Below are 15,032 nucleotides of genomic sequence, written 5' to 3' on the forward strand. Positions count from 1 at the left end.
ACAGATGCATGTACCGTACTTTCTGGACAATAGAGCGCACCTGTATATAAGCCGCATCAGCTCTATTTTTAAAAAATTAAAAAAATAAAAAAAAAGATATACAAGCCGCACCCGGCTATAAGCCGCAGATATCTATGATGAAAAAATAGATATTTACTGCATGTACAGAACAATCTTGTACTGCAAATGTACAAGTATGTACCTGAACAGATTCTTTCCGAACAATGCCTTTTAACACGGCAGCAACTTTGCTGATTAAAACGGAACAGAACCAAGAGAAAATAACCGCTATTTATTTACCTCCATTTTTCCTGTATTTGAAACCACAAGTCACTTTAATCATCTTCGCTGAAACCCATGAAGTCGTCTTCTTCAGTGTCGGAGTTGAACAGGCTCAGAAGTGCTTCATCACATCTGTCTCCATCAGTCTCGCTCTCCGTGTCACTGTCATCCTCCGGTACGCCGCTCTCTTCGTGTAGCAGTCCAGCCTTTCGGAACCCATTGGTGATGGTGGATTCTTTCACAGCACTCCACGCTGTTAGGATCCACTGACAGACATCAGAAAAGGATGCTTTTCGCATGCGGCCAGTTTTTGTGAATGACTTTTCACCGCTTGTCATCCAAGTCTCCCACTCAACCCGTAGTGCAGCTTTAAATGCCCGATTTACACTGATGTCAAGTGGCTGCAAAAACTTTGTTGTACCTCCAGGAATCACAGCTGGAATGGAGTTTGTTTTCTTGATCGCTGCTTTCACAGAATCTGTGATGTGGGCCCTCATGCTATCCAAAACAAGCAGTGCTTTTTTCCGGTGAAAAAATCCTCCCGGGCGCTTCCCATAGCACTCCGTTAACCATTCCTTCATTAGACCTTCTATCATCCACCCTTTGGTGTTAACTTTGACCACTATGCCTTTCGGGAGTTGTTCTTTCGGCATAGTTATGCGCTTAAAAATCACCATTGGTGGAAGTTTTTGTCCGGATGCCGTGCATGCCAGAACGCAGGTGACGTGCGTCCTCTCATGGCCTGTTGTTTTCAACAACACGGATGATGCACCTGTCTTGTTAACGGTCCTGGTCAGAGGCAGATCAAATGTTAAAGGTACTTCATCCATATTGATTATGTCGTCTGGTCCGATGGAGTTTTCTTGTATCTTTTTTTCAACGAATTTGTGGAAGTTTTCAACTTTTTCTTGATAGTCAGGGGGGAGTTGCTGACAGAGAGTGGTCCGTGCCCTGATGGACAGGTTTTTACGTTTCATAAATCTGAAACACCATGACGGCCCACCTTAGAAATCTTTAATATTCATTTTGCGGGCGATTGTTTTGGCTTTCAGTCGGATCTGTACAGTGGATACACCTCGGCCACCTGCGCTCTATGTGTTCACCCATTCCTCCAGGACATTTTCAAGTTCAGGCCACCTGCTTTTATGTCCTCTGAAAGCTTTTCTCGACTTTTGGCATTGCATGAGCTCTTCCCGTTGTCGCCTCCAACGTCTCACCATAGACTCATTGACGCTAAGCTTGCGTGCAGCAGCGCGGTTTCCCTCCTGGATAGCAAGATCGATGGCCTTCAACTTAAAACTTGCATCATACGAACTTCTTCGTGTGGTTTCCATGATGAAGGGGCGAGGATTTGAAAATAATTACCAGTTGGTAATTTGTTGTGCGTGTTCTATCTGCTAAAGAAAAAGTAGTGTATTCTTCTTCGCATTGATTTTTCATCTATCTTGTTTTTTATTCTAATTCTGGTTAGAGTCCCCCTAGTGGTGGAAGAAAAATCCACAGAATAGCCGCACCTTTGTATAAGCCTCATGGCTCAAAACCTAGGGAAAAAGTGGCTTATAGTCCAGAAAGTACGGTAAATATGTCCCAAAACATAACTGCCCCTAAATACAGTATTTACAGATTCAGATGAAACCTGAAAGGCATTTCACGCTGGGAGTGAAATTTTGTGCTAACCTTTGTTTTTGTCCCTTTAACTTCCTGTGTTTATGCTGACCATGTTTAAAGCACAAATCAGCTTTGATTTGTTAGGTGATGCAGTGGGAAACAACATTATTTAACAAATCAAATAGGGACTATTATTAAAAATGAAAAATGGATTAAATGTACTGTATGCAGAGAGTGGAACCAATAAGGCTGATTAAGATGGTTACAAGCTTTCTCTGGGCCTACTCTGAACATTTATAATAGTTACTTTTACTGTTTACTGTAGTTAATTTAGTTCAAATAGATGGTAAATAAATGTGTGTGCATAGACTGCTAACCCCCCCCACACACACACACACACACACACACACACGCACACATCTAACCATCCTTTTCGGGGCATATGTACGACAGGAGAACATTAATCATGTTCTTAATAATGGGAGGTTGTGGGTGGAGTTCTTGGGGCAGGTGGTGGGCAATGACCATCTCCCAGGCATTCACCAGATGGACATTCAGTCCTTTGAATATGGCCTTGAGCACTTTGAGTTGCTGCAGCGTGTACCAGTCACTGTTAGTAGATGAGTGAAGGAAACATGTTAAAGATTTGGGGTTTCCGGTCCGAATAACCACCAGTGTGTCTGGAGCCCTGGACAGCAGCCGCACCACTGCTCTGCGGATGGACAACATCCGCCGGATGTAGAACTCAAAGGGAAAAGTGGCAAAGTGTGCCCAGATTCCAAGTACTACAACGGTTTTGCTGCCTCCAACCATGTTGTCTAACTCGTTGGCAATATAATGCATCTCAATGGCTGGGACAGTAGTGCTCCGGAGAGGAGGACCGTGGCAGCGGTACCTCACCATGATGTTGTGTGTAAAGTTCAGGGCCATGAAAGGTCCAGCTTGTTTCTCACTATTCAGGTCAAACTCCTTGAGATCTGAAAGTATTACAGAGGAAATAATGCGTGTGATAAGGTGTCTAAAGAAAATCAGAGGGGTGCCTGAAAGGTTTGTGGGGTAGTTACCTGGTAGTGTTGCTGTAAGGTGTTCAAACCACTGCCTAATGGTGGAGTCTCCATACATATGAACCACCTTGCCTTTCAGGCACTGAGTGATGGCCGAGGAAGTGTTGAACTGACGAATTTTTGTGCCACCAAGTCCTCGCCAAACATCTTGGTAGTAATAGCCCGAGGGTCCAGACTCCTCACTGCTGCTCTTCTCCTCTGACTGTCCTGAGAACAAGTCAACAGACACGCTATATCAAACAAAATCTTTCCTTTACCTGTATGAGTGAATGAAATCTAATATTACTTATAATTTTAATTTTATAAGACAGCTGGTTGCTGTAGTTTTCTAACCTCACTCAAGTTGAAGTACAGTTAGTTTGTTTATGACTTTTTTAGTCCCAAAAAATATAAGTGCAGTACACTGGTGATTACCTAATTTAAATGTTTACCATCCACTGTTGAAGATCATCTTATCATGCATTTATGCACCACTATGACTACTGCTGCTGTTATTAGATCACTTCCTGGAAGTCCCATCCCTTTCATGTGCAATCTTAGAAATGTGGCGTCAAACCATTCTGGATGGCATTATTTTGACTTCCAGTGACACTGTAAGGAAACTTGGAGTCATGTCCCTCAATGCACATATTAAACAAATATGTATGACTGCTTTCTTGCATTAGTGCATTATCTCAAAAATGAGAAATCCTGTCTCAGACTGATATGGAAGAATTAGTTAATGCATTTATTAATTCTAGACTGGACTACTGAGATTCATTAATATCAGGATTGCCTAAAAATCCCCGAAAAGCCTTCAGTTGATCCAAAATACTGCAGTGAGAGTACTGACAGATACTTAAAAAAGAGAACATATTTCTCCCATATTGACTTCTCTTTATTGGCTCCGGTTACAGCCTTAATCAAATTTAAAGCCCTTCTCCTCACATACACGGTCTGGAATTATCAGGTCCTCTCTTATCTTAAAAACCTCATAATACCATATCACCACAATAGAGCACTTCACTCTCAGACTGCTGGTTTGTTTGTGGTTCCTAGGGTAGAACAAATTACAAAAAAAATTGCCTCAAGCCACTTTGTATTGTAACGTAAAGACCCTACAATAATACAGAGAAAACCCCAACGATTAGATGACCCAATATGAGCGAGCACTTGCTGACAGTGGAAAGGAAAAACTCCCTTTTAACAGGAAAAAACATCCAGCAGAACCAGGCTCAGGGAGGGGCAGACATCTGCTGTGACCTGATGGGGGTGAGAGGATGAAGACAGTATAAAATACACGCTGTGGAAGAGAGTCAGAGATTAATAATAACTAATGATTAAATGCAGGTGAGTCAAAAAGAAAATAGTGAATCATAGGAAGCCCCAAGCAGCCCAGACCTATTGTAGAATAACTAAGGAAGGGTTCAGGGTCACCTCATCCAGTGCTAACTATATGCTTTAGCAAAAAAGAAGGAAAAAAGTTTTCAGGACCCACCTTTGTGGAATCAACTCCCAGTTTGTATTTTGGAGACAGACTCCCTGTTAAGATCCAGCCGTGACCCAACACTTTTCAGTTAAACTCTCTGTAGTTTCTAAGCCCTCCCCCCAAAATTGTAGATAAAGTGGGAGGTCAACCAGGAGTTGTACAATAATCTCCTAAACCGCCCGAGGGAGAACATTCGGCAGACACAACCTAAACCGTGGGCCTTGACGGCACACTAACATGTCCTAGAATGGAGGGCATTGAAAACACAGGAATTTTTTTAACTACACAGACATATCTGACCCAAAATAAGTGCAAGGGAACAGAATGGGACATCCAGGGAGCAATCTATAACTAACTACATTTTTGAAAATGGGCTTAAGATGCACAAAAAGACAACACTCAAGAAGACGGATCAGCCTAATATAAATCAGTTGAGGTCAGTTCCCAGAACTTTCTGATCATACCTCACATTCTTATAATAAAACTCTTTATTCTGGGAATAAGAACTGTTGAAGTTCATTTCATCCACATGTTATGAACTATCCATACAGAGGAAAAGTTACACTGTTAGTAGTTAATTCAAAATCCATGAACTATTGAATGTTCTACAAATGTTTATTTAATATAGGTGTTCACATCTGGCATTACCTTTCATTCTTGGAAAAATGGTGACACCTGCAGGTCCTGAAGCTCGAATAGAGACTTTCAAGTTGACGCCACTGAGGCAAAGCACACACAATAAAAGTTCTTAAGAAAAGTTTAAAAGTTTTTTAAACTAGAAATTTATTAGAGACGGCAGGCAGCAAAAACAGATTAAATCATATTAAACATTAAATAGTTGACAGGGAAACTGGCTAACACACAACAATGAAGCATTTTCCAGCTGGAGAAAAAGATAGTTCCCTCTTTTTGCTGTGGAGAGTAAAACAAAGAAAAAGATTGACTTTTATACTTTTACACTAAGGACATAAACGAAATCCTCACCTCTTAAAAAGCTTCTCCATGGTTGTGATGCTTTGTTGATATCCTCCATTGAAGTAATTCATTCTGGCATCACAACTCAGATTCTTTGGCTTGTAGCAGAACCACGGCTCGCCTGTACTGAGGTCAGTGTAGTTGCACACAGGCTGCTGGGTTGGACGCAAACATACGTTACAGGTGGTAGTTTCAGTGACTGAGCCTGACTGAAAGAGGCTCTTGAAGTAAATCCTGTCAGGGTGTTTTCTGGTCAGACTGCGCAGCACTGTGATTGCCTCACTGGGGTGAACCAGTGTTACCTGTAGAAAACAGACTCAGAGTTTTGCAACCAGTTTTCAGATAAATACCTATAATTACTACAACCTTTGAATACAGCATCTTGATTCATGCTCAATCATCCCAGTAAGGAAATCCCAGAAAGTTGATTCAGTTCATCTGGATGTTTTCAGTGGGAGAAATGTTTCGTCACTCACCCAAGTGACTTCTTCAGTCTCAGCTGACTGCAGGTTTCCCCAACCTTAGAAAAAGGGCATCTCCATGAAACTGAAGAAGTCACTTGGGTGAGTGACAAAACATTTATCCCACTGAAAAAACTACATACAGATAAATGGAATCTGGAAACTTTTGGGGAATTTGCATTTCTGGTTGGTGGTAAGTAATTCATTCAGATTATATGTTGGCAAAAAGAAACAGTGCCAATGGAAAGAAAACGTTAACTTTTGTCAGGGTCAGCATTCCATTCCCCTGGTTCAAGTAGCATTAAAGACTAACTATTTAGTAAGGGCTATTTACAGTGGGTGGAGATACACAGCAAACGGCCTTGGGTTGGAATTTAACCCATCTGCTCTATTTAGCCTTGGAAGACATGGTTGCCTAAACTGGTGCCTAAATTTCTTAGCATTTTATTAGAATTGTCTAACAGCTATGGTTCAGTGGAAAAGACGAGTTGGCTCTATTTCATAAGCAAGCTATGATCATTAAACATTTGCAGCAAAGGTCTGTTGGGGAAGCAGCAAAATAATTTGTTTTGTAACAGATAGAATTCTTGTTTCCGTTAAAGCATATTTTGTCATCCAGCCCAAATCCAAGCTAGTGGAGATTCTGGAGGAAATAATTTGTTTTTAAAGCTTCAGCTTTTGGCATTGAGGTCATGACCATACCTTGCTAGTTAGCAAGGAGCACCATACTTTGCATTCATTACATGGGCTTACTACAAACATGCTAACTTTAGTGCTAATAGTTTTCTCCTACTGCAGAAACTGAACATGATCTTGAAGTATAACCCGGAACCACATTCCCCTCCATTACAGTTGCCATTAACACAAAAATAAGCAATATAAACATCACAATCTATGAGAACTTTGGAAGTCAGTCTCAGTTCCTTTTGGGGAACACATTTTTGCGGCACCTCCTCATTAGTTTCTTTTTTCACCTCCAGATTGCTGCTCAGTATTGCATAAGAATGAAGTGACTGTTTGGTCTTAGCATTTGTCCTAATGTCAATAGCTAAAAGTAGGGGTAACAGACTTTATGTGCAAATTTGAGAAGTAGGTTTCTTTATGCCAACGCCAACAGGAAGCTAACATTTTACATCAGCTTGAAACATTACTTTACTATTAAGTCTTTGTCTAGAGAAATGGGAAGATGTATTTTTCTAAACATTCCAGTGACTGAAAAAAAGAAAGAAGGGATGTTGACGTTTCCAATGCCTTCAACCACATGTAAAATGATACATTTTCTTAATCACCTGGACTTGTGCGCTTCCTTCCCAGAGTAAAGAGAATACAGCAGAGTAGGAACCATTGAGATGATCCACCACTTGTCCTGCAACACCAGCACCAAGGGTGGGGTTGTGCAGCCGGGCAAGTAAGACGTCTCCCCCAAACTTTTTTGGACAGCCCTGAAAGTCCTTCATGTTAATCATAACCTCCAGCTTATCTCCTATTCGCCACTGGCCCCCTCCCCTCTTTGGAAGAATGGTGAAGGTGCTGTGGTCTGGATCACTGGTCTTTTCCAGGGAAAGAGGAAATGATAAAGGTGGCGTTTCAGGCCAAGTAATAGACTCTAGCAGGAGGTCTTCTTCTTGAGCCTCCTTAGGGGACAGTGGTTTTAACTTGCAGAAGTCATAATGCATGTCAGTAGACAGGGTAACAGCGGCAGGCCTTGAGAATATGCTGATGGTCTTCATTTTATTCTGAAACTGCAATATTAATCATTGAATTAAAACATGCAATACAATTCAGTACACCTAAGAATCAACATGTTCCATTATCCAGTTTAAGACAATGAAATCTGAATAGGGCTCTGAGAGTTGGAAACAAAAACATTTCATACAAAGCAAAAGTTGCAGATTTTGAAGCTGCTTAGTTGCCATGGTAAATTTTAAAAAGAGGTAAATACTAAACATAGTTGAAAACTGTTAAAAATTCTTCTCATGTGATAAGACAACAAAGCTTTTCTTTGTACATAAATGAATAAATAAAAATCCTTAAAATATATGCATTACCAATTTAACTAAGCCAAGAAATATACAGATACAGATTACACTCAGCTCTCTATGATAAGGCAAACTAAATGCAGTTGTATCAAATGCAAAATGTGGTTACTGGCAGAAATGTTGCCTTTCAGAAAATCACCAGGATTTGAATCTTATAATACCAATGTTTATAATGTGAGATACAAAATTGATTTAAATTTGGAGGGACTAATCAGTACTCTCCAATGAGTTGATTTTACCATAAACCTCACACACGAGGCTACATTAATTACTAGCTTACAACAGGGTTGCCAGGTCAGGGTGACACATTCTTCCTAACAAGAACTAAAGGACTAACAAAAATAATAATTAAATAGAAGTAAATAAAAAAGTAAGTTTAAAAAGTAAAAAAGTTATCTCGTGTTGCAGATTAAATATTAGTATATTTAGTATTTTTGCACCACCAACAAGATGATTGTCGAAGGGCTACATCCAAAAACATGACTATTGTGGGGAGTGGTTTGTGGCTCCGCTGCAGGGGAGGGGTAGAGCAGTGGGTTTTCAGGGTGTGGTGAAAGATGGAGGCTGATTCACACACCTGACCTCATCATGTAATCATGTCTCCCCTTTTAAGGATGTTTCTGGGAGAGTGGTGTGTGCTACTTTAAAACTGGAAAATAAAGGATCTTTAAAAACTACAATGCTGTGGTCATCGGATCGCTCATTGTCACATTTACCTATTTAATCTAAAACCTATATAGCAGATGAAAGTCATGTGAAAGCACTGTATGACCTGAGAATTGCATCTGGCTCTGCATATGGACATCTGACACATCATACCTACATTATTCATTTAATCTTTTTTTTAACACAAAAAACTGTAGTCACTAATTAGAAAAAAAAACAAGTTCTTACCTCCAGGGTGTTCGTGATAAATAACACCAGGAAAAAAAGAGTGAAGAAAAGGAAAATCCAGGCACATTTTGGGAGTCTAGTAAAGGCCTGTCGTTTACAAACTTGGAACTTCATGATTGGTAAACAGTCCACATCTCTGGCTGCAGTGTTGCACTATGACCAGTTCACCAGATACTAGATTTTATGAATGAAATTAAAACAAAAACAATAACAAAGTATATTCAAAGTATATGTTAAAAAACAAAACAAAATGCAGTTGCAAATCCTCTCTCAATTACAAACTGTTTAATTACTGAAACCAATATATTCTGTTAAACTGACACTATTATTATTTTTTATTGACTCATCAGAATATGCAGCTGTGGAGGACGAAAGTCTTGATGTAAGTAGCAGTTAATGTGTAAAGAGTTGTAAAGACAGAAACATTTTTTGATTTATCAAACAAGTGGAAAAGAAAAGTCTGGTAGAGATCGTAGAAATAAATCCTCCCTAATACATGTCCTCGGTTCAGACGTGTGTCAAAGATGTACACGTCTACAGTTTAAGGAACAAATGAGTAAGACACAAGCAGAAGTGAAAACGGCAATATTTTTCTGTAGAAAAATGTCACACAGCGTAAAATCGCACAAAATCCCCTACAAAGCACACAAGTACATTAATAATGTATTGTAATGCTAAACGAATCTCATTTTTACATTTACTTCTCAAGTCTATAGCACATCTTACCTCGACGGAGAAGATTCTTTTAGTGAGAACCAGCGCTGAAGCTCATTGCATTGATTTGCTGTTTGCCCAGTTGTGATACAATGAATCAATACCAAAACATACCAAAAGTTAATTATTATCCAAGAGCGACTGTACTCTGTCCACTGCAAATTAATGCAAAGGGGAAAATACAAATCTTCCCCTGAGTCCCTGGTAGTCTTTTTCTTGGCCCACCCTGTGAAATTTACTGAAGTATGATGTTTATACTAACCTTACACTTTGTAAATTTATAACATAAACAAAAAAAATCAGAGTGAAGTCATACTTTTTCACAGCACTGCAGTTGTGTTCAATCCTGCTCTGATTCTTTCTCCTCACTCGAATGTTTCTGGTAAAAATCTCTGTGTTGGTGTGCGCACATCTTGTCATGGTTTTAATTGAATATGTAGGAAAAGAGTTCATTAATCCTGTTCTTAATAGTGGGTGGTGGTGGGCGGATGCTGTGGGCCAAGCTCATCTGCCAGGCGTCCACCAGATGGACATTTAGTCACAGTTAGTAATTGCCTCATCAAAGCTTTGTGGTTTACAGTCCGAATGACTACCAGTGTGTTTGGAGCTGTGGATAGCAGCTGCACCATCGCCCTGTGGATCCTCTGCAGCAGGATGTACTCAGGATGTGCTACATCATAGTGAGAGACAGTTGAGATAGCTTTCTAAGGTTGCCGAAAAAAGAATTACATCTAACTGTCACTAACTGTAACTCATGCATGTTATGTTATCTGCCTACGCATGAAGGGGCGTGAACCCTGACATATAAAACTGTGTATCTAAGTGCTTCCTCTTTTAGATCGACACGGAAGGTAGTATTGTGTACATCTCCACATGCATGTGCTTAATAAATGATTGTTGATTGACTGGACCTGCTCTGAGTATTGGTTGTTTGTTCTCAGCCCAACATCAAAGAATTCGGGACAAGAGGGAAAAGGTTAAGCTGCAGTGTGTGAATAAAAATCTAATTGGTGTTAGAAAGATTTCATGGTAGTTCTGCTTTAAGGTGTTCAAAGCCACTGCCTGATGGTAGAGTGCTGAGCTGAGGACCTGTGCCACCTAGTGGTCTCTGCAGGGACTGGTTACTGGAGAACCAACAAGCCAGGTGTTTTAACACAGGTGCACGTCATTGCACGATCTTCTCATGCAAAGTGGCATGTATTACAACTGAGCAAGCACAGCTGACTGGTGTTTCATTGGAAACTGTGGCTAAAGTGCTGTCATACAGATTCTTAGAAAAGATCCCAGTAACCACATTGGAAATTGCAACATCCCCAAAAAAGAAAAAGTGCAAGAGCAGCTCATCGTCATGCTGCTGAAAATGTCAGCGCAGGATGTGATCAGACTCAAGAATATTCTGTCAGTGATTACAGGGAGAAGGATATGGAGTCAGTCCATAAACCACGAGAGCGAATGTACATTTGTCAGTTGTGTGCTGCAAAAAGAGCCAGACACTTATAAAAAAATAATAGTTTGGTTATCCTTCATCATATTATTGAATGACAGGCAAGTACAAGTGTGCCTACAAAGGGCAGAAGTCTGACCCTTACTGTATCCGATCAGTCCTCATCTCTGGTTGATTTTTGTGGTTGAGTAAAAGGAGGAAAAAAAAAACAAAGCGAAAATTAATTAAGTGACATAAACAAACCGACAAGTCTTTGAGTAGGTATAACAGAAATTCGGTCCACTAAGAAATTCTCTGAAATAGATCAGCTATTAACTGAGGCCCCAACAAGAGTTTGGACCTTTTCTAACATAATGTCAATATTTGAATAGATTTTGACTCCACTGTCTGGCACCACAGTTACCCTTAAAAAGAGCACATAAGTGTTTTCAGTCTCAGGGCACATGTCTCTCTGCTGATGGTAAAACTTTTCTGCCCTAATTTAACCAGCTGCGTTTTTACGATAGCTGCCTGTTTAGATCTAGTTCATGTGAATGTTGTTCAGCCAGTCCACTGAGCCATTTGTTGGGCCATGAGTCAATGCTGACATCACAGTTTAAATTAATTGCATAGTTCATTTTAAAATTGTAATTGGCAGCCAACATTAAAATATTAATCAAAGTTTCTTTTTCTTTTTTTGTTGCTGTTTTTAAAAATTGCAGCTGTTAAATTTGAATGTTTGGATTTTAAAAAATCGATGGATGGATGGAATTTAAGGTAGGTCAAACAGCAGATAGTTTCACAGTGTTTGCCCTGACAGCAGATTTGAACATTGTGTAAAATATAAATAAAAGCAGAATGCAATGATCTGAGGATCTCACAAACCCATATACACAATAAAACAAATCATGAGGAATATTAAATTTTTCAACTGAAACATTTACGATGTAATGAAAAACATTAGACTATTTTGAATTTGATGGCAGCAACACATCACAATAATGTTGAAATGAAGGAAACAAAAAGACTGGAAAAATAAATGGTACTGAAAACCAGCGGGGGTTTTGCTGTTAATTAGGTAAAATGCCATCAGGTCAGTTCGTAGGATGATTTGCTCCTCCAAATATGGAAACAGAGCTAAATGGCCCCCAAAAGATGAACTATTACATTACACACTTTTCCAAACTAATTCAAACTAAATCTATAGTAAGTTTGTATTGCTTTCATCTTTAACCCATTAATCGTTGGGTTGTACAGAATACAGGGGATGGACAAAAGATTTTAAACACTCTTTGTTGCTATAGCTATTTGCTGGTTAGTGTGTTTTCTTAAACTCTCTCTCTCTCTCTCTCACACACACACACACACAGAAATCACGTGTACTACCCCAAAAAACTCTCTTGAATCATTGCTGTTAGACATGATGACAAGGTTAGATATAAAACTTGAAATGATTTAAGGCTAAACACACCAAAGCTGACATGCTGCTTTATTACAGAGCAGCAGATTGGACCTTGCTCAGCTGAGTCTGGGCCACACTCTGCTTGTGAATGTGGAACAGCATAAAGGATCTCTGCAGTAGTTAAGTTATTATCCGACAGATCTGGGCTGTTTCCCTTGAGCCAAAGGGACTTCCTCAAGTGAAGTGTTTTCTACCTCAAAGGCTCATCAGTTTACACTGGAATCCATTTTTTGTTTATTATATTTAATTGCCATTATGATTACACAAGTTTGTACTGATTTTAGCTTTAACATCCAGTCTGGATCAGATTTTGCACTTGTGCAATTATTTTGCAGCTCTCATAAGTCCATGTTTTATTCACAACACAACACAGAAAACATATCAAATGTTAGTTTTGAATTTGATGAGAGCAAAAAAGAGGACAGGTTTGGCCTGTGTTTACCACTGTGCAGCATCCCCTCTTCTTTCAATGAGAGGTTTGCACTGCAGATTCTTCTACTGTGATGACATGCTGCAGTATGCAGTTTAGCATTGTGTTGCTGAAATATGAAAGGTCTTCCTTGAAGAGGAGGTTGCTAAAACTTGTGTATAAGCTTTCAGTAGTGATGGTGCCTTTTCAGATGTGCAAGCTGCCATTTCCATAGGCACTAATGCACTCCCATACTACCAGAGATGCAGGCTTTTGAACTGAGTACTGAAAATGAGCTAGATGGTTGGTCTCCTTTTTAGTCCAGAGCAGGGGGCAGATCTAGAGAAACTTTTTAGGGCATCATGAAAATCAGATGGAGTAGCAAAATACAAGCCATTTCTATACACATTCTTTAATATGTACTATATATGGTTAAAATATATAAAGTGCAGTAAGTATATTCATGTTTCATATAGACTGACTTTCTTATTAAAATTAGCCCAAATAATAAAACATTTGAGTTATATGTAAAAAAAAAGACATAAATGAAATGAATTTATGAACCGTAAATGTCAGTTTATTTAACAAATAAGCATACAGCCAAAAAAGTATAAAGTCCAGAAAGCCAAATGAGGTGGATCGATTAAAAATGAATTTAAAATTAAGACATTAGAAAAAAAAAAACAGCATTTAGTCTCAACTTTTCTGAAATTTTGATGTTGATGTATTGATGTGATATAATTTTTAGGAATGTGTGTACAGCTTCCTAACAGGCTCTGCTCCCCATGCATATCAATGATCCTTTGGCCAATGTTACAGCTCAGTGCTTTTCCTTTTTTGAACTAGTTTTACCATCACATGTTGGCCGATATCAAAGTCTGTCAGTTCTCAGTCCTGATGAAACATGATCTTTTTATTAACTTTATTGCTGTTGTTCACACATGAAACCATGGCCCACCAATTCAATTCAATTTTTTTATACAGCGCCAAATCACAACAACAGTCGCCTCAAGGCGCTTTATATTGTAAGGTAGATCCTACAATAATACATAAAGAGGAAAACCCAAAAGTCATATGACCCCCTATGGGCAAGCACTTTGGCGACAGTGGGAAGGAAAAACTCCCTTTTAACAGGAAGAATCCTCCGGCAGAACCAGACTCAGGGAGGGGCGGCCATCTGCTGCAACCGTATTAGAACATCTTAGGGATGAGGTATATAACAAAGCCTCATCCTCTGGGTTCAGATCTGAAATTAATGTGTGTTGATTAACCTAAAGTCATGCATTACTCAACTTTTTATTTAGTTTTCATTTCTGCATGCTGAGCTGCTGTGTGGTCATTCCTACAAAACATTATCCTCACTGTCCTCCTCCGATTGATCGACCAGTCACAGCTCAAATTGTCTCTCTATAAAAACCCAAGCACCCTGCTAATGGATACTGGCTGGACATTTAAAAGTTTAGTTCTGGTGTCGGTCTCTGCTTTGATTCTCTAAGTCCAAGATACTGACAGTGTTACGGGGGGGATCTAAATTGATCCTATGATCGATTGTGGGACTTTAATTAAATATTTATTTTAGTATCACTGTTATAACCCCTAAGAACTTGACACTGCGACCTCATTAACCACGTGAAACAGCCACGCCTGCAGTTGTGCGTAAAGACTGCAACACTAACCGCTTACACGAGCCTAAAGAGGCTGACACGATGGAGCCGAGGTGAGTGCGGAGGACAGGTTAGCGTAGGTGGGGTTAATGATGTTTGAGGTACAGGACAAGTTGATGCCTCCTCATGCCGAACCCATGCGTAATAAGTGCGATCGTCGCCGGTGAGGAGGATGCTGGATCATGAGGCTGGAGCCGACATGCGACTGGTCCGTAAGATCAACACAGGCATGAAGATCCACGCCGGGGGTGAGCACATGGGCTGCAGCAAGGTGGAAGACAACCAGGACAACCAGGTCATCTGTTTGCAATGTCAAGATGAGGTGATGCGGGTTTGCCCGGGGAGTCCGCGCAGTCCTCGCCGCGCTATCGCGACGCGCCTCTCATCCGGATCCGCAGGTAAGGGCAAGCAATGCAGCACACGAGGTTAAAAAGAAAGCGCGACGCATGCTGTCAGCTGCAAGCGTTAATAACACTGTTTCTTCCGTTCATATCGTCAATTACTTCGATTTCAAGCTGAAATGTGGGTGTGGTGATCCACTGTGCTCAAAGTGAGTCCACGGGACGACC

General features: G+C 40.0%; 2 protein-coding genes across 2 annotated transcripts in view; one reads left to right on the top strand and one right to left on the bottom strand.

The window, feature by feature from the left end:
- Positions 1–513: 513 nt before the first annotated feature.
- Positions 514–9,616, bottom strand: LOC120722561 (NXPE family member 3-like). Its single transcript, XM_040013578.1, has 7 exons — positions 9,518–9,616; positions 8,792–8,965; positions 7,148–7,600; positions 5,407–5,699; positions 5,071–5,141; positions 2,955–3,161; positions 514–2,867 (listed from the first exon to the last, which is right to left on the bottom strand). The coding sequence occupies exons 2-7, from the start codon at positions 8,903–8,905 to the stop codon at positions 2,311–2,313; spliced, it is 1,695 nt and encodes a 564-aa protein (XP_039869512.1). The 5' UTR covers positions 8,906–8,965; positions 9,518–9,616; the 3' UTR covers positions 514–2,310.
- A 4,791-nt stretch (positions 9,617–14,407) lies between these two features.
- LOC120722560 (anoctamin-4-like) overlaps positions 14,408–15,032 on the top strand; it is a 57,344-nt gene continuing 56,719 nt past the window's right edge. The window contains exon 1 of the mRNA XM_040013575.1: positions 14,408–14,861. Within this exon, the coding sequence (XP_039869509.1) occupies positions 14,636–14,861 (226 nt within the window). The 5' untranslated portion in view covers positions 14,408–14,635. The remainder of the gene's footprint in view (positions 14,862–15,032) is intronic.

The sequence above is a fragment of the Simochromis diagramma genome, unplaced genomic scaffold (genome assembly GCF_900408965.1).
Source record: "Simochromis diagramma unplaced genomic scaffold, fSimDia1.1 OVJJ01000649.1, whole genome shotgun sequence".
Classification (NCBI taxonomy): Eukaryota; Metazoa; Chordata; class Actinopteri; order Cichliformes; family Cichlidae; genus Simochromis; species Simochromis diagramma.